This window comes from Thunnus maccoyii, chromosome 12 (assembly GCF_910596095.1).
Source record: "Thunnus maccoyii chromosome 12, fThuMac1.1, whole genome shotgun sequence".
Classification (NCBI taxonomy): domain Eukaryota; kingdom Metazoa; phylum Chordata; class Actinopteri; order Scombriformes; family Scombridae; genus Thunnus; species Thunnus maccoyii.
The window spans coordinates 15,711,171-15,730,848 of NC_056544.1; the positions used below are offsets into that span (position 1 = coordinate 15,711,171).

At 39.6% G+C, this 19,678-nt stretch overlaps 2 protein-coding genes and 1 long non-coding RNA gene across 5 annotated transcripts; 2 read left to right on the forward strand and 1 right to left on the reverse strand.

Annotated features, from left to right (window-relative positions):
• Nucleotides 1-854: 854 nt before the first annotated feature.
• thpo (thrombopoietin) lies at nt 855-4,631 on the forward strand. Of its 2 annotated transcripts, XM_042428971.1 has the most exons (6): nt 855-880; nt 2,725-2,947; nt 3,040-3,164; nt 3,358-3,444; nt 3,607-3,771; nt 4,480-4,631. In XM_042428971.1, exons 2-6 carry the CDS (start codon nt 2,935-2,937, stop codon nt 4,624-4,626), a joined length of 537 nt encoding a protein of 178 aa, XP_042284905.1. In that variant the 5' UTR covers nt 855-880; nt 2,725-2,934; the 3' UTR covers nt 4,627-4,631. The 2 variants fall into 2 exon arrangements, with proteins under 2 accessions (XP_042284905.1, XP_042284906.1); XM_042428972.1 differs by lacking the exon at nt 855-880 and having other exon boundaries at nt 2,355-2,947; nt 4,483-4,631.
• LOC121908725 lies at nt 3,173-5,804 on the reverse strand. Its single transcript, XR_006099305.1, has 4 exons — nt 5,717-5,804; nt 4,599-4,749; nt 3,610-3,717; nt 3,173-3,427 (listed from the first exon to the last, which is right to left on the reverse strand). It is a non-coding gene; the product is annotated as an uncharacterized LOC121908725 (long non-coding RNA).
• Nucleotides 5,805-5,814: 10 nt separating this feature from the next.
• LOC121908723 (solute carrier family 12 member 9-like) lies at nt 5,815-17,753 on the forward strand. 2 transcript variants are annotated; one of them, XM_042428969.1, is made up of 14 exons: nt 5,815-6,169; nt 6,780-6,914; nt 7,165-7,302; nt 7,383-7,489; nt 8,109-8,310; nt 8,542-8,649; nt 10,112-10,223; nt 10,621-10,778; nt 11,942-12,024; nt 13,302-13,426; nt 13,547-13,739; nt 13,858-14,032; nt 16,053-16,199; nt 16,307-17,753. In XM_042428969.1, the coding sequence occupies exons 1-14, from the start codon at nt 5,962-5,964 to the stop codon at nt 17,239-17,241; spliced, it is 2,826 nt and encodes a 941-aa protein (XP_042284903.1). In that variant the 5' UTR covers nt 5,815-5,961; the 3' UTR covers nt 17,242-17,753. The 2 variants fall into 2 exon arrangements, with proteins under 2 accessions (XP_042284903.1, XP_042284904.1); XM_042428970.1 differs by lacking the exon at nt 5,815-6,169 and having other exon boundaries at nt 6,823-6,914; nt 8,189-8,310.
• The last annotated feature ends 1,925 nt before the right edge of the window (nt 17,754-19,678 follow it).

Consider the following 19,678-nt stretch of genomic DNA (forward strand, 5'->3'; position numbering starts at 1 on the left):
GGGATTGTCTGCAGAGATAGGAGAAGGCTTGGAGGGAGAAAAGGACAATATACGTTTCATGTTCCAGCTCCCTCTCTTCCTCTGCATCTCTCTCTCTCGCTCTCCCTCTCTCTCCCTACCCTTGTACCCTATGTGACAACACACACGCGCGCACACACACTTTAGTGTCTAATTTTAGGCGTCATGCGTCCTAATCATGGCGCGCATAAACAGCTTGGGCGCAAATAGAAGAGGGCAGGGGATCAGTCATTGTCCAGGTTTAGGACGATGCGGGTGAGCACGTGTGTCTTAAATGAAGATGGATGGTGCATTCCCCCATGTTTTCTCTTATCCGTGCGTTTGACATCTATTATACTTCCTCAACCCCCCTATGGCAATTGAATTGGAGACATTGCGTCTTCCAGCTGCGCCCCCTAAACCCGATGGATGATTGCATATATCCGGGTGAAGACCGCTTGTTCACTTCTCCCCTTGACTGATACTAAAGGCTATTAAACGATGCTGAGACAGATGATCACGTTGGCAGTGATTTCACCTTGCCAGAAAAGATCACAATCCTGACATATGAAGCAGCTCAGCTAAAATTTATATTGTATTTATAAAGTTACAAAACGTAAAAAAAAATATGCCTTGATTGGGCAGTTTTCTGCAAGGTCTTGTCTTATAAGGTGCATTAACAACCTTCAACATAGGATTGTCTGGTGTCTGAAATCCAAAAAAAAAACTGTAGGGGAGAACGGGGTAAATCGAGCTAGTGGATAAAAATGAGCCACCCCCTGTATCTAGGTAACCATAAACAAAAGTAATCATGTGACCACAAATTAAGAAAGTATAGTTCACATTACTCAATCCATCTTGGACTCAGGACATGGAGAGATTGGTAAGCAAAACAGAGCAAAAATAATATTACAAAAATATTTTTCTCATGCCAAGTGAATTCATCATGTTACTAAAGTTGACAGTCTTGTATCTTAATTAAAATAGATGAGTTTTGGACATTATTACATGTTAATTTAAGTCAGTGTAAGCTACAAAACAAGGTTATAAACTTAGCATAACTGTGGATTTGAGCAACTGTGTCAAACAGTTTTTCTCAAAATGGAGGTTGTGTGGTAAAATGTGCCAATGATGTTGGTGTAAGTTGAGTCAATGGCTCAATTTACCCCCCAAAATTATTTTCTGATATTCTAGAAACTAGAGACACTGTTCATGTTAATGCTTGATCACTGTTACAAGTGTTACAGTGTTGATGAATAAATACCTAATTGTTGACTAATGTTAAGTTTAAGCCACACACAAACATGCTGTACATACGGACAGTGACAAATTATAGGAAAAACCAATATAAAGTGTCTTAGTAAGGTGTTGGGTCACCATGTGCTGCCAGAACAGCTTCAATGTGCCTTGACATTGATTCTACAGTCTCTGAACTCTTCTGGAGGGATGAACACCATTCTTCAAAAATATATTCCCTCGTTTGGTGTTTTGATGATGATGGTGGTGGAGAGCGCTGTCTAACACGTCAGTTCAAAATCTGCCATAGGTGTTCAGTTGGGTTGAGATCTGGTGACTGTGAAGGTCATAACATATGATTCACATCATTTTCATACTCATTAAACCATTGAGTGATCCTTCGTGCCCTGTGGATGGGGACATTGTCATCCTGGAAGAGACCAGTCCCATCAGGATAGAAATGTTTCATCATAGGATAAAGGTGATGACTCAGAACAACTTTGTATTGATTAGCAGTGACTCTTCCCTCTAAGGGGACAAGTGGACCCAAACCATGCCAGCAAAATGCCTCCCACAGCATAACAGAGCCACCAGACCCCCTCACTGTAGGGGTCAAGCATTCAGACCTGTACCGGTTTTTCCTTTAATTTGTCACCCGTCTGTATACACAAAAGCACATTTACACAGACATTCTCTTTGTAGCTACAGTAACAGACAAAGATCACAGTTTAATCTTTACTGAAAATATTTAGGTAACATGTTGAACAAACAGAAACAAACATATAATTTTACTTAAAAATATGAGTTTTTGCCTTTGTGATGGCGTAAATAAAGTTCAAAATCATCTCAAAATTGGTTGATTTGTGTCATTTTTATATCAGTATTTAATGGTAGCACTATTCACCCCTAGAGCACTCAATTTACCCCATCCCCATGCTCATTTTACCCCACCTTGGGTTAAGTTGTGCCATAGGACTAACTTTTTTTGATGGGTCATTGTTTTAAAACCATAATGATAAGATAACTTGTTTTAATTTCCATGGGTACACAACAACCTGAGGTATATATAGTAACTATTATTTAAAACAAATACATTTTTGTTTTGCAGTAAAATCATCAAATGTAAAAAGTGGCTCATGTTACCCTACGTGCATTATGTCAGACACACAAGTCACACACAAGCTACACACCCACAAAGTTTACACACACCCACATGCTGTATGTGGGTTGTGTAGCTGCCTCTGACATAAATTTGTGAATTAAATGAACCCAGTGAAAAAGTAAATAGCCTCCAGCATTAGGGGCTGGATTTGATGCCAGCTGTGTAAATGGAGTCTTTCACAATAATAAATCATTAACCTTTTAGTCGGCAAGCTTGATGTCTGCTCAAGGCTCCAAAATCTGACTCTGGCCAAGACGAGAAGCAAAATAGCTCTGTTTATTTCAATGAAATGCCATTTTCACTCTATAGCATTTTGTTGTGTTGCGCAGCAGGGAAGCTGGAGTGCATCCTGCTCTCAGGCTAGATAACACTCGCACTTCCCACTGCTGAATGAGAAGGTGGGGAATCAAGCAGCAAGAAGACAAAAAGAACACGCAGCTCCTCTTCGCGAGACACAGTGGAAACAGGACGTATTTTCCACCTAGCACATCTCTTAAATGTAGACAAATGCGGAGTCATCAGGAGCAGCCAAGCAGGGCATGGCTTTAAGCAGTGAGTAGTGAGCCTATAAACTTTTAACTTATGGTGATTTTAATGGGCTTGATAGAAACTGAACAGGTTGGCTTGTTTATGTGTTTGTCCAGGACTCCTGCTGCTCTGTATGGTAGCCTCTGAGGTGTGGGATGCCGAGACTAAGCCCATAGACTTTGTGTGTAATAGAGTCGCTAGGAGGGCTTTGAATGTTGTGGCAGAGATGCAGAGTGCACTGGTGAGGATATGACTGTCTCTGTGCAGTGGATAGACACATTTTCTCCACATTTCTGTGTCTCTCTTCCTCCTGTTGGGATGATGTATCGCATCCTCCCGCAGCCGTGTGTACTCATCCGTCAGTCTGTCTCTCTGTTGTCCACCTGTTTGTCTGGTTTCGATCACCTGCGTCTTCCATGTCTTCTCCCTGGCAGAAGGACTGCAACGGCTCGATGACCCTCTCCACACCGGTCCAGCTACCCTGCACTGAGCTTCATGTAGCATCTTGGGAAAACAAATCAGTATGTTGGCACATGTATGAATCCAAAATCCTCAACCATAGATTTCTTATGTACCTTATGTTGATTTTACTTGTTTATTATGTGTGATTTCTTCAAAAAACAGATTTATTTGCCTTTATTTATTTACTTATTTTTTGTATGTGTCTGTATGTGTTACTACAGCACCAGGAGAAGAGAGGAGACATAGGTGCATCCCTGAGGCTTCTTGTTGAAGGTGTGCAGGTTGTGAGGGCTCTCAGCCAGGCAGGATGTGGCGCTGTGCTGCTGCAGAGACTGGAGCACAACATCAACAACTATCTGCTCATTCTCACACACCTTCAACTGAGTGTAAGAGGCCATCACTGTGACAAAACTGCATGCAAACAAGTGCACCAGCACAATCAGTAAGCACTTATTCTGTGGTTTGCTGGTCAAAAGACATGTTTCTAGGTTACATATCAATGAAATAATGTTGGAACAACTTTTTTTTATGTAACCTCAACTTTCAGGGAACTTTTAGTTTTGTTTTTAATCATGGCATCTAGATGCCTTTTGACCTGCAACTCACTAAATCAACACTACACACTTACATCACAACAAAGGAAGCCAAGTAAAATTCAACATCAGTGTGTTGATAAAAATTGAGTGGAGACGTTGATGGGCTTCTCTCTCTGGTCTGCATCTGATTAAGAAGCATTATCAGTTTCCTCTGGTTTGGAAATATCCTGGTTTCTCATAAATCCATTGCTTTCTGGAATATCTGTGCTTGGGGAGTGACAATGTTATGTTGTGTGACTGCAAGCCTTCCTTCCTCAGGACAAGAAGAAGATAGGAGTGCATACTTTCCAAATGAGACAGTTGTTCTCGAAAGTTGCACAAGTGCACGATCAATGTCCTCTAATCTGTGTTTTACATAATATCCTCAAATTGAGGAAGTTAATTTGTGGATCCAGTAGGCAAGAATCATTTCTTTGACTACAGGAAATGGTTGAATTGCCAGTATCTGTGATTTGTTTTTAAAACCCCTTTCATTATTGCATTTTCTGTGTGGACCAGCAGGGGCCAGTGGAGACTCCAGTATTGTCTTGTGTTCCTGGGAGCACCCAGAGTCTGAGCACAGTCCTGCTCAACTACAACCGACTGATCTCAGGCAAACTAGAGCGGTTCATGATTACCCTGGAAGACAGATGCACTCCCCAGTGACAAAAGGATAACTTCTGTGGACCAAATGTTCTTCACAAACGGAGGGCTGAGTGCAACTTCACAGTTCAAACAGCAGGAGTGATCTGGATTTTCTCTTCTTCAAAAGCAGATATACACCCTTCTCTGCGGATGCAAATGAAAGAGTGAAATGAAAGACAGCAATATGTTTGCAGCGATGAACATCATGGATAAAAAAATGTATAATGGGAATGCAGTTGCATATCAAGATGCATACAATGGGGGATGATTTGAATTAAGCAGTAAGCCAAAAAATACAAGCCTACAATGTACTAAAAGGTCATTTTCTTTTTTTCGTAGCTTACAGGCAGCTTCTCCGTGTACCCACTGTGACTGGATATAAAGCTTCTGTCTTGTCCTGAGTTATTGTATAAACCCTCAGAGGTTGTTGTACTGCACTGATCACCTGGCCAGAACAGAAAAGTCCTCTAGGTCTTCTGGATTCATGTTTTCATGCCAGATTTATTTTTACTCCTTTGCTTTGCTCCAATACTGATTATCAAAATTTGCCAGGAAGTCTTTGCACATGTGCTAAATTACTCACATATGCATTTAAAAGACACTTAAGCCTAATGAAGAATAATGGAGACTGGAAAGTATTGATAGACCAAATTTCTGGTATGAATGAATTATTTAAGGAGAGTTTATTCTCATTGCACTTCTAATTTCAGTTTACATTTTTATTTTAAAGATTATGATTTGCTGTAAATACGTGCATGTTCCTCTGTGTTGCCTGTCTATAGAAAATGTATTTTATGTTTCTTTGTGAATGTCTGTATGTAAATATCCAGATTTTACACCAAAGAGGACAATTTTGCTAAACTTTAGCCTTATATTAATAAGAATGATGTGTATGATACAAAATGCTTATTCAACTAATAATATTCAATATAATATTCAACAAACCGTCTGTTTTTTAAGCGATTTGTTTATTTACTAATTTGTTAATAAAGGTTTTTGTTTTTTTTAAATAAGGTTAGTTTTTTTGTTGCTGTTTGTCAACAACGTTGCATCCATGGTCGACAAATATTTTTAAAAAATTGACAATGAATTAATAAAGGTGAAACTGTACCTGATTGGATGAACCAATTACAGGAAACAACGTCATTTTCTCCCCAATTCATTAGCAAACCATCATTACCTGCAGCAGCAGCAGCAGCAGGTGAACTGGGCTAGTGACTGCAGCACGTCACCATAGTTACATAGAAGATGTTACTGACGCGGACGTCGTAGCTGAGCACGTGCGAGGTAAATTGGTTCTTTTCAGTTGGCACCAGTGAGGCGCAGCAACCGTTAATTACCGTTAACTTAACCGCCATGTCAGAAAAAGCTCCTCTTCTACATTATCGACTCACCGCCAGCGCCAGTCCGGAGCCGAAAGATGTGCCCAAATCGAACCGGACCATGGTGGGCAGAGACGGCCGACAGTCCAATGACAAGACCGCCCGAAAGCTCGGAGTGGTTTTTGGAGTTGTTATCCCAACTTTACTGTCCATGTTTAGCGTCGTTGTGTTCCTGCGAATTGGTGAGTAGAAGGGAGTAATGGTAAGCTTTTACTTAAAATACAAAATTATACACAAATAAGATAAGTTTAGGCTTTTGATCTAAAGAGAACTGGCTCTTTCAGTCAATTTGCCCCAGGTTGGTGGAAGGGTTGATGCTGACGGTTTAGTTACCATTTGGGGCAGACTAAGCCCCAGTTAGCTAACATAAGTCTTTATAAAGTACAACGTTATCTTAAAGGTTTTCACTTAAATAGTTTGTACTTATTCAAACTTTTCCCTTTTCAAGGACTGCATCTAACAATTACCCCCCTATTGATTAGTCTGTTGATTGATTTAATTGATTAATCAATCAGCAAAATGTTGCAAAATTGTAAAAAAAAAAAAAAAACAACAATGGCCATCACAGTTTTCCAGAGCCCAAGGGGACATCTTGACAGACTTGTTGACAATTTTCTGTTGGATGACTAATCAATTAATTGTTTCAGCACTTATTTTTCACATTATTTTTGTTTATTAATATAAACAATTAAAAAAATAGTTGAAAAATGTTTTTATTGAGTCTTTTTTAAAATGATCCCTGAGGTAATTACTAGGATAGCCCTCATTATGATTTTATCCTATTTCTTGCAGGATTTGTTGTAGGTCAAGCAGGGCTATACCAGTCCATCGCCATGTTCCTGGTAGCCTACTTAATCATCACCATGACTGTTCTTTCTGTCTGTGCCATCTCCACCAACGGGGCTTTAGACGCTGGAGGTGCCTACTGTATCCTTTAGATTTGAAGCAGAGTTAAGCTGTAGCCAAACACCATAGATGGATGTGTCCCTACTCTCAACCTCTCTACTTATTTACTATTCACCAATAACAAAGGTTCCCTCTTGGTCTGACCCTGACTAGTGGTTGATCTGAAACCCTCTTTATTTAGGTGAGATAATGTGTCCTGTTGGCCAGTCGCTGTCCAGTTGGTTTACATTTACAAATGTGGAGTCAGAAATTCCTCAACTTAAACCCTTAGACATGATCAGTCGAGCCCTGGGTCCAGAATTTGGTGGCAGCATTGGCATCATGTTTTTCTTTGCCAATGTGTGCGGCAGTGCGCTCTACGTTTTGGGCCTGGTTGAAGCTATCATGTCTGCCTTTGGTGTCCCAGAAGGTAGGTTGTAATAGCCACACACTGTGAGGTTTTGGGGGGGGGGATATATTAACTAACCCTCTTTGTCTGTCCATCTTTAGAGGGTGTTGGAGCGGTTGCAGGTCTCCATCAGGTGTTGCCTTCAGGATACTGGTGGTCTCTGCTTTATGGCACTGTCCTGCTCTTCTTGTGTTTCATTGTCTGCTTGGTAAGGCTCAACACTTTTTTTAAATTATGATACATTCAGTCAGCCAGTATATTAACTACAGTAAAGGCCCATGGGGTGATTAGAAGTTGACCCTCTTCAGAACATGATTGTGCTTAGCAAATTTAATTTTGAGAGAGATCATGAGTATACGATTGCCTTTTTTGCTTCAGTGTGCCACAAGAGGAAAAAGTTAATGTAGTTGTTGAACTATTATGTGTACAAGTGTAACATTTGGCCTGACAATGGTGCTAATGGAAAAGGGGTCACCATAAACATTACAGTTCATCCATTCTGGACTGTTAATATCCACAAGCTCTGGTTTTCAAGATGTCTTGTTTTGGACCAAATTGACAGTCAAGAGAAATGTGCACTTGGCATCATCATCATCAATCAACCTCTGAGGACCATGCATATCCAAAACAAATTTTATGGCAATCTAGCCACTACTTTTTTTATATATATATATATATCTTGCTCTGGACCATGAAATTGGATGGATGAATAAACTCACTATGAACTGACTGAAAGCGCTGACTTCAGACCCTGTTGCCAATGAGAAAGAAACAAACTTGCATATTATATGTGAGTAATTCTCAATTGAGTTGATTTATCATTACAGATAGGAGCCCATATCTATGCCAAAGCCACTTTTATCATCTTCATCATAGTCACGACTGTCCTGACTTCCATCTTCATCAGTTTCTTCATTGTGGGGCCCATGGCGGTGACTCTGTCAGATACTTCTGTTCTCAATAGTACTGGTCTGACCACTGCCAATTATACTGGCCTCCGGCTCCACACCTTGGAGGGCAACTTGATGCGTAAGTGTTACATTGCCACAGGCATTGATGAACTAAAATCAGTTTAAACAATGATGGACCTGCAGAAAAAATCATTGTAATATTGGCTCTGATTTGTTAGTTCAGGACTTTTATCTATTCAAACAAAATGGGGGAAAAAATGAATTATTGGTCCCATATGCTGAAGATCCCTATTGATTGTATAAGTTATCACTGACGTGTATGAATGATGCCTCCTGTCATCCCTCTTAGCCAATTACACCATAGACTACACCACTGGTACCATGATGAGTTTTGCCACAGTGTTTGCTGTCATGTTCAACGGCTGTACTGGAATCATGGCAGGCTCCAACATGTCAGGTAAGATGGTTTTAGAATAAATATATTGTTAAGGGGCAAACAAAGGGTCTTTTTTTTCTAGCTATCTGTCACTTCATGATGGGAAAAACCCACAGCTTTGTTCCAATTCAGGGGCTGGATCCTACAACACTCACAAAACAAGCAGCTCATGAAAGTGGACCTTCAGAGGACCCAAAGGCCTAGCTGATTATGCACCTTCTCCCCAAATCAGATAGTCAAGCCTCATAGAGTCCAAAGCTAAGGGTGCATTCATGTAAAGTACTAACATTAAACTTGGATAAACTTGGTTTATCACCAAGAAGTTATCCTTAAACAGCCGACCTACCATCTGTAAACTGAGACATGTTTCATGATAACTAGAGCTGCAACGATTAGTAGACTAATCGATTAGTTGCCAACTATTAAATTAATTGGTAACTATTCATAGTGACTTGATGTCGACAAAACAAAAAAAAACCTAAGCCACAATGAGGGGCTGTTATCGAGATATGTAATTGACGTGTCGTCATGCGGCTGCTCCATGTAGTAAATCAAACATCTGCGGACTTGCGCTTAAGATGTGTTTATTTACCACCGTGTAACAATAAAGAATTTGCTATACACACACTTACATCTATAACTTGCATTAAAACAAACAAAAAAGGCTTAAAGATTAGCCTCTAAACAGCGGTCATAAAACTGTATGCTTCTCCCAGTAAGCAGCACACCTGAGGAGTAATTGCCTCTTCTTCTACATATGCATTTCCATATGCTGCTGTCCAATACGCCACCTACTGTGACAACCAGGGAATGACCTTAACACACACATAGATACAAATGGCTCTAACACTATTTTGATGATCGATTAATCGTTTTGAGTCGTTTTTGAAGAAAATAGTCCAACTCTCTGATTCCAGTTTCTCAAATGTGATTTATTTTCTGGTTTCTTCAGTCCTGTGGTTTAGTTCTATGATAGTAAACTAAATATATTTGGGTTGTGGACTGTTGGTTGGGACAAAAGAGGACATTTGAAGATGTCATCTTGAGCTTTGGGAAATAGTGATTGACATTTTCAGACATTTTTTTGACCAAACAACTAATTTATTAATAGAAAAAATAATTGACAGATTAATTGATAATGAAAATAATTGTTAGTTGCAGCCCTAATAATAATCCAAGTTTACATTAAGAAGTTAAGATGACAACTGAGAAATGACAGCCTTTGATTAACTGCACCTTGCATCTTTACACCTTGTGGTAGTGTTTTTTTCTACCTTGTGTGATTATATTTACCAGTGACTTGAGACCACAGATAAAAACAAGTGTAGAAATGTGGACTTTGGTGGATCCAACCCCAGATTTTAATACACGCTTTGTGTGTACACATCTGGGAAGGCTGAACTTTAACAGATCATCAATCTCTTCATTGAGGCCAATATATCTGCTTTTATTTAAGAGGAAACTTCTGTGATGTGCTCTCCAGGTGACCTGAAAAACCCCAGCTATTCCATACCGAGAGGAACCCTGGCAGCTGTTCTTATAACTTTCATCACATACAATCTGCTAAGTCTGCTGGCTGCATCGTCCTGTGACTGGTTAGAGACACACACACACACACACACAATCAGTCAAACATATTTGTCTTTGTACTGCCACAAATGTGCTGAAATATAAAACAAAAGTGTCTATAAATGTCATAGTGTCTGAGCATTCAGTAATTGGTTTCAAAGACTGATTGGTAGAAAAACTGCCCATGTCACTTAAATATTTACTTGAGGATATTTCTACATAAATTGTTGCATTAAAGCACTTTTGCTTGTGCCTGTTTAACAGTTTTTTTTTTCAGAGATTTGTTTTGGTTTGTACACATGTCAAGTGATTTTAAAAAAAAAATGCCGTATCATTATCATAGTTAATGTGTTGAAGAGAGAAAATATCTGTTATATTTGACACTTATGACCTATTTTATACTTACTTATCCATCATCCTTAGTCACCTTCTTCAAAGAGACTACAGTTTCCTGGGAGATATCAATATATGGCCGCCCATGGTGACAATTGGTATTTACTCCTCTACCGTGTCTGCTGCTATGAGTAACCTGATAGGAGCCTCCAGGATCCTGTATGCCCTGTCCAAAGACAACCTGTTTGGTGAGATCCTTGAAAAACATGTCCTGCTATCCAGAGTTTGCAATTTGTATTGTAATGTTTTAGAATTGCATACAAATGAAAAGCAAATTATTAAATGTTAATTGGCAGAGAGGAGTTTTAGATGATGTGGCTTCTGACCATTTTTGTAGAGAGGAGGATTTAATTACTGATCTAGATTGTTTAGGTGATGATCACTGCTAAATAGTTGATCCAGAATATACGAAAGCATATCCAACTCCAGCTGGTCTTCTATAAAGCTGAGTCAACATTTTAACAATCAGCCATCTGTTGAAATAGGCCTCCATCTCAAATGTGATAAATTGAAACTTGTTATTAATTTCATCATATCTTGTTTTCCTAGCAGAGGCACGTAAATTTGGACAGCATCGTTTGATGGCAGATGGCTTTTAGTGTTGACTTTCTCAGGAGGAAAAAAAAAAAGTCCTCATTGTGTGTGTGGCTTAAGCACCAGTGCAGAATGACTCAGTTGTTTGATTTAGGACCATGAGCAGTAAGGACTGCCGACTTTGACTGACTTTGATAATCAATGTTTCCCCTATAATTGTACAGGCCTGGTTGGCCACTGGGCCAATGAGAACCCCTACCAGGTCAAAAAAAACTTTTTTTGAATGCCAAAAATAACTTCATTTTGAAATCAATAATTATATGTGTTTGGGAGTCTCTGTGCGACACTGTACCAAATCGTGAGTCTACCTCTGTGTTGTTGCCTGGAAAACTCTTGATGTGATACGAGTGCCACTGCTATCACAGTCCCTTTAAATTACTGCAGTGCGAGAGTGTATGGGATGCAGGTTGGCTAACGTGAGCAAACAAATATATTAACGTTTTTTTCCAGAACTCAGGCAAAAATACAGATGGGGAAGAAGGGAGAGGGACAGCTTATTTTTATGCAATAAATGCAGCTTATTAAGTCGTCCTATCCCTGTGACCACTCTGTTTTAAGTCTTGAACATACTGAGTAAACAGAAAATTTGAATGCAAATATAAATTGCAGACTGCCTGCTGCGCCACCTGACCGAAGCCAACCGCACGAATATGCCATGCTGTGTGCCTTGTCCCTTCAGGGTTTTTTCGGTGCGTACCACCAGGCCTGAAAAAAATTCTAGGGGAAACACTGTTGATAATGTTTTAAACCTCCACAGGTGGTGTTCTGGCTCTGGCGAGGAAAACATCTCGTAGTGGGAACCCCTGGGCCTCAGTGCTTGTCTCCTGGTTGTTTGTGCAGGTACAACATTACATTGTATACAAGGAGTGATTAGCTTCACAATGTTTTCAGAGTGGCTATGCTTTAGCTGCATCCCAATCCTTCCCTTTACCCTAATCTTCTGGCTTTCCCCTTCATATTACTTTTTCACATTTAACGTCAATGCGGTCAAAATTTAGCCTCTCTCATCTCCGTTACACGCTGATGGCTACCCAGAGCTACGGCTACCAAATAGCTGAAGGAAAATTAATAGTAAAGGAAAGTAATGCAACATTTAACTGGATGTTTACCAACAAAATAAGAAAAAGTATGAGCCTCTACATCTTCATTGTTGGGTTTTATACGTAGTCGTTCTGTTCTCTGCTTCTAATGTGTAGGAGCAAGGGGCGTCCGTTTCGGTAGTAAAGAAGACAAAGGGGACAAAGCTGCAGTCTGAACATTGCTGCTTTAACTTATCCACAAATGGAGGAACTGCATCACTTTTGATATTGGATATACCCACTGCTTGTTTTGTACGCACTAGAGATGGTGGTGAGGCAACATGCGGTATTGTGGTTTAGTGCAAAAATACAAAATCTTGTGCATCTTCGTGCTTGGCTATGGATTGACTGAAGGGCATTAAAGGCTTGAATTGCTTTGCTAGGGAGACAGAGCAGGGACCTCTTATATTAGTAAGTGAACTTTTCATTTCAGTACAGTGCTACTGAGTGTCGGCTTATTAGTTAATACTTATTAGTTAGCTAGCAAGGTTTTTTACTTCTATATGTCTTAAATTTCTTTAGCAAAATCGTGGACTGTAGCTTTAATTTCCAGTATAGCAGTAATTTTAACCAGTTAACTGTTTATCATCATTGTTCATATTGTGGTTCAGTGACACTACCCATGGGTTCAAAGCTACTCATGTAGTCTACATATGGGGAGCTTTAATTTCTTTATACATACAAGTTAGACCATGTTATTAAGGTTATTTTGATTTATACAATTCACATAAATTAATATTTTGTAACATAAGGAATTGTGCAAAAACGGTGTCCAAGCTTTTGCATAAAACTGTAACTTGTAATGTTTTTAGAATGGACTGAAATGAAAACTTGAATAACAGGTTTCTCTTTGTTCTTTACATTTCTGTACTAGAACTATATTTACAAAAAAGAATGAAAAAATCCTAGGAGGTCATTATGGCAATATTCCTGCAGTTGAGGGTTTGCCAACCTTTGTTTTTATTATACAGCTTTTCTTCAAGAGGTGTTTTGGATGTAGGGCTAGGTCTAATTAATGCTCTTTCCTTCTGCCACTAGGTGGTGCTGTTTGCTGGTAAATTGAACACTATTGCTGGTATTGTAACTATCTTTTTCTTGTTGGTCTATGCTGCTGTAAACCTGGCCTGCTTGGCTCTGGAATGGGCCTCTGCACCAAACTTCAGGTACAGTACAGCATGTTGCAGTGAGTTAAGTTAACTGTTCTTAATTTATTTGCACAATCATGGTTGTAAAGGCCATTTTAATTCTATATTCTGTCTTGTTTTCTTTTTTGTATTATTTAGACCCTCATTCCGTTGTTTTACATGGCACACCTGCACATTGGGCATTCTTGGCTGCCTGGTCATGATGTTCCTGATCAATGCCATTTATGCCTTTGCCAGCATAGCATTTATGCTACTGCTCTTGATGCTTATTCACTACCTTGGTCCCATCAGCAACTGGGGCTACATCAGCCAGGCTCTCATTTTCCATCAGGTACATAGACATGCACACTCACACCATTTTTCTCACCTAAATCATCAGTGTGACATAAATATGAATGAATTACTTCATTGTCACTTCTATCTTTTTAACCCCATTGTTCTTCAATCAGGTGCGTAAGTACCTCTTGATGTTGGATGTGCGTAAGGACCATGTAAAGTTCTGGAGGCCCCAGGTGCTGCTAATGGTGGCAAACCCTCGCAGCTGTATAGGCCTAATGACCTTCATTAATGACCTGAAGAAGAGTGGCCTTTATGTACTAGGACATGTAAAACTGGGTTTATTAGGTAAGGGACTTTACCCAAAATTCGAGTATTTACTGTAAATGTCTATTTAAAAGTTGAAAGTTTTGGCTTTAATTACATTTGAACAGCTGCCACGGTCATCTTTAATTCATGTTAGTTACAATGGATTCCTAAAGTGATTTATTTTCACAGTGGGGGGAAAAGTATCACAATGTCATAGCCATGTTTTAAACACTTCTTGCAATGTAAGCCACATCTCTGCTGTCCAACTGTGTATATTCAGTAAAAAAAACAGAAAACATTGTGTATATTCAGTGTATTGCAAACAGTCATATTCTAACAAAAAGACTGCTAGATACACTGCTTACAGGGAGCTGCTTACATTTGTATATAAAAGAACATCAAACAAGCACGTTTCCCTTTGAAGGCATTAGATGGTTCTCTTTTCCAGAAGAATGTCTGGACCCATATTTAACGAGCATCTCAGAATCACTGCGGGGAATTGCGCTGACAGTGAATTTAGGATTAAAAACACCTGATCTCAGAGTAGGATGAGAGTTATTTATGAAGTTTCCTGCACTTACTTTCAGCAAAGAGAGTAATTCTTTTGATAAAGTGTGATGTTGCTGTTTTATGGCTCTCAGAGGAGTGAAGTTGAAATTATGATGATGTTAGACTGGTAAAATTTGAATAACAGGAAATAGCACCACTTTTTATAAGCTTTTTATGTTTATAAGGACATAACTTGGATAACTCATGCAGTGGCAAATTAAAACTTTATGTAATTAAAAACTTTTTTTTTTCTTTTTAAATTAAAACTAATATTTACAAATGCTATCTATATTGTAGACTGGATATAAACATTGGCAAGCCACTTGTGAGGTTTAAAAATGTTTAAAAAATATGTATAATTTGCTGTGTGACATTTATCCTATCCAGTCCAACCATAGTTTTACAATGCCTGTAATGGTGCCACAGACACATGCAGTGATGATGATGAAAAGCAGCCAGAGGATTTTGTCAGCTCTCAGTGACTCCGTTTACATGCACACTAATATTCCACTTTATTTCGACTATGACAATATTCTGAATTTGATACAGGTCATGTAAACAGCACATTCCGTTTGGATTTTCCGAATTAGGCCTTATCTGAATGTAGCATTTTCTGATTAAGGCATGTGGGATGTGCTGATATTATTCGGGTTTTAGGAGCATTCTTTGGACATTTATACAGTGCATACGGAATATGTGTCTCAATCGGGCCTTTTACCACAGTTTTCGACACATGGCCATCTTGCCTGTTTACCCTTGCGCAGACAAAATGAAATATGCTGGAGCAGGAAACCAAAGAGTGGAAAGCTGTTCAGGGCGGGCTGGAGAAAAAGATTGTGCCTTCTCCACAACAGGGATGGAGGGGATTAGTTATTATCCTGACATGCAGCCATGGACTGACGACTCAATGTGATGCACCAAAAACACTCAACAGTGTAGTGAACATCATGTGACAATCTAGGTACTTGATGTGCCTCTAATTATAAATTTATAATATCAGTCATATCAATATCACTTATAAATATCTCTGCATGTAAGTGGGAATATTAGTTGAATATTTATTTTCATTTGCCTTTTTAACAGCTTAGTAGGAATATTGTCTTTTGGATAAGGGCAAAAACTTGAATATTTTGTGCATGTAAATGTATTCACTGAGGACCCTTGTGTACAATATCTTTATGAGGTATTGTAAGAACAATCAAAAACTGCCAGTCAGTCTAAAAAATTATTAGTTTTTTGGAATTTTGAAAAAATGGAAAACCTCACCCTGAGCGCAGTCTCCTGGTATCTCCTAACAGGTTAGCACATCTCTGGAGTTCTCCTTAATATTGGCTAAGACAGGAGTGATTTCCTCAAATAAAATAGTTGTTAAAATGCATTTCCTCCTACAGGGAGGAAAATTTTAGACCAGTAAGCAGTGATTTCCTAATCTGAGACGCTTGATGAATATAGGCCTTAATGTCTGTCATTACACATTTGACTTTTTCTGTCTGTGTGTTTGATTCTGCAGATGGGTTGCCCTCTGATCCTTTGCAGAGCCGTTATGACTCCTGGCTCTCTTTGGTGGACCATCTAAACATTAAGGCATTTGTCAACCTTACCCTGGCCAACACTGTCCGACACGGAGTTCAGAACCTGCTTTTCATCACAGGCTTTGGTAGGCAAGTTTCCCTCATGCTGTTATTTTCCATCATTGAACTATGAGTCTCTAAACAAGACTGTTCTTGACTAACTCACTCACTTCCCACATTTGTTTATATGTAGGTGGAATGAGGCCCAACACCCTTGTCTTGGGTTTCTATGATGACTGTACCCCTGAAGACCACCTTCAAGGCAAAATTCTCCTGTCTACAGGCCATGGCTTGGATGCATTCTGTCCAACCACAGACCTGAGTGAACAACGGTCCCCCTTCTTCCCCAATGTGCGGGGTGCTGAGGGAGCCAAAGACTTTCGGGAAGAGGAATATGTGTCAGTAATTGCTGATGCCATAAAAATGGGCAAGAATGTGACACTGGCCCGTTACTTCAACCAGTTCAACCGGGAAGAGGTCATAGGTTCGGGAAGAAAGACTGGCGTCCACCGAAACATGACAGGGCCATTTATTGATGTATGGCCTCTGAATCTGCTTCGACCAGACAGCCGTGGCTATGTCGACACCTGCTCACTGTTCCTGCTGCAGCTGGCCTGTGTACTTCATGAAACCCGTGCTTGGAACCAGGCAAGACTACGCCTCTTCCTGTGTGTGGAGGCTGGTTGCAGTCTGCAAGAAGAGGAGCAGACGAAGCTGCGGGTGATGCTAAAGGAGCTAAGAATCTCTGCTCAGGTGCAGATGGTAGCTTGGGACCAGGTGGTGGCGCTGCACTGGCAGAGACAAGGAAAGCAGACAGAAGAACGGTCTGCACAGGATGAAGAGAGGAGGGAGAGTCAAGAGGTGGAGGATGCTGAAAAGGAAGATGGTCTACAAAAGTTCCCCAACAATGCTGCTCAGCTGACAGATGAATATATCTATGCTGTCAACAATCTGATTCGCCAACATGGAGCCCCGCAGCCTGCTGTGCGTTTCCTGTATTTGCCACGCCCACCAGCAGACACATACCGTTACCGTGCCTACCTGCACCAGGTGGACCTGTTGAGTCGAGACCTGGGCCCGACATTGCTCATTCACGGAGTCACTCCTGTGGTCACTACTGACCTTTAGACTTTTACAATCAAATCTTAATCAACAACCCTAATCATGCATTCTCCATCCACTGTGCCTGTTGCCTCCAGTGGCTCTTATTTTTTCACTCACCTGATACTTAACAGTATCAGACCTGGGACTGATAACTGCAGCAATCCAGTTTTACACCTGAGTCAAATCCAAGTTTGGCATATACGCAGTACATGTTTCCCTTTCAATATGTTATTTAAACACTTGGGCGGGTATATTGATTTAATGACAGAGTATACTCATGTGAGATATTAAAAATGAACATTTGCGGCTGTGAAATCATCACATGGAGATGGAGCTATAGTGAAATACACATTTTGTGGGGTGAAGGGAGCAAAAGTCCTTGCAGTTCTTCCTTAGTAAAGTCAGTTAAAGGATGTTTTTAGGCCAGTGCTCTTGCTGTATACCATACCTTTTTGTTAGTAGTTTCCACATGGGTATTGAACTTTGTTTTTTTGTACATGTTAATATAAAATGTATTAAAATGAATTATTATATTACCTCAAGATTCTTTCTTATGATTTTCTGATAATTTAGCAAAGAAAGGCCTACAACCAATAAATAACTATTCATTAGACACTGATTTTACAGCAAAAGCAGTGTTTAAATCCATCTATCCAACTTGATTTATTTAAAGCTGACTGAGCCATATGTGAGTCTTACCCGTTGAGCTCCTGCAGAGGGCAATATATACCTAGTTACATGGCTGAAGTCAGTCCTCAAGGCTGTTGGTTCAATGTAGTAATAGCGCTAATGCTGAAGTTTGATATATATTATGTTACACTTTGGGTACATGTAGACTAATCTGTGTCACAGGTTTTCTGTATCTCCAGCTAATAGCTTTATCATCACTGATTGAGCACAAAACATTACTGATCTCATGGTTGGCTTGTTGATTTCTTGCTGCCTTGCTCGATATAATAATATTTCTATCTCAGAATAATCTTCATGTGTCCTAAATGGCATAAAATGTATTGTCAGTTTCTTACATTGTTAATTTGTGTGTGAAGGTGCTTCTTGTTCCTCTCCATAGGAGCAGAAATGACTATTAAATTGTCTATAACCAAGGTTTCTAAGAATCAATGGTGGGGTAGGAATAAAATTTGGTGTGATCAGTGCTGACATCTTCGGGTGAGCATTGGGATTAAGTCACTATTTGCTGTTCACTTTTACATTCCAAACAGGAAGATATTCATCATTTAAAATATATTATGAAAGGGACATCTTGAATTATATCCCTAACAACAATTGAGTAAGCCTTTCATCATACCTGATGTCAAGTATATAAATGCAGATAGTATGTTATCCACAGGAACTGGTTTGCCATTTGACAAATAAAGCAACTTCTCATCTTGGCTGTTGCATTATTAGAGGTACAGTATTAGTTATGATGCACTGAAAACTACTTGAATGACGCAGTTTATCATTTGGCGCAGATTATGTGTGGTGAGCAATGGCGAGACTTTAACTTCTGACGTACAGCGAACGCCATCTGTGGCATATGTCACGTTTGGTTAGAGAAAATTCCACGAGTTTGTAGAGAAGAGTATTGACACCCGCCTACACATGACTGACAAACTGCATGTGGGAGGGAGTGTGTTCACAGATGGAGGCAGACTGGGCTCCAAGTACTATTAAAGGATACCACGCTGACAGTGAAGAAAGAAAGACGCATCTAAAATACAATGGACTGATTTTAAACAATCTACCCATTTTTAAGAAACTTTTTATGTGGTTGCAAACAAGAAGAAGCACCTGCAGATACTCTTAAATTATCAGAACAGTGTTGGGTATCAGGAAGAGGATGACCCTGCCTTCCGCCTCAGCCAACAAGTGGAATGATAGAAACACTGAATCACTTCCGACCAGTGATTGGCTGTGAAAAGGAGAGTTGCTGATGTAGGAAAAGCATAATGACCTGTGAATATTAAAAACACTGTTCTCTACCTGGCTGATACTTTTGTTTTGTGAAACAGTGTTCACAGGTGCTTGTTAATTAAGGAGGATGGAAGGTGTTTTTTGTTTTTTGTTGTTTTGGGGTTTTTTTTGCATTTTAGCCTTTATTGGGCAGTGGGTAGCAAAGAAGCAGACAGGAAACAAGGGGAGGGAGAGATAGGTGGGACATGCAAGAAAGGTCCCTGGCTGGAACCAAACCAGGAACATTGCAGTTATGTGGCATGCACAGTAACCATTTGGCTGTTTTGGTTTTTTTTAATCTACAATCAAAGGGATAATCTAATATATTGAATGTACACAAATGGAGCATTAGTTTTTAATCTAGACAGACTCTTGCATATCAATGATTTTGGAGTGAGAGATGAAAAAAGACAAAAAACATGGCACACATGTATCATCGTCATTAGTAACGAAAGATCCGGACTTCAGTTTGAGGTGTGAAGTGGTGCTTGTAGTCCGCTGACTAATA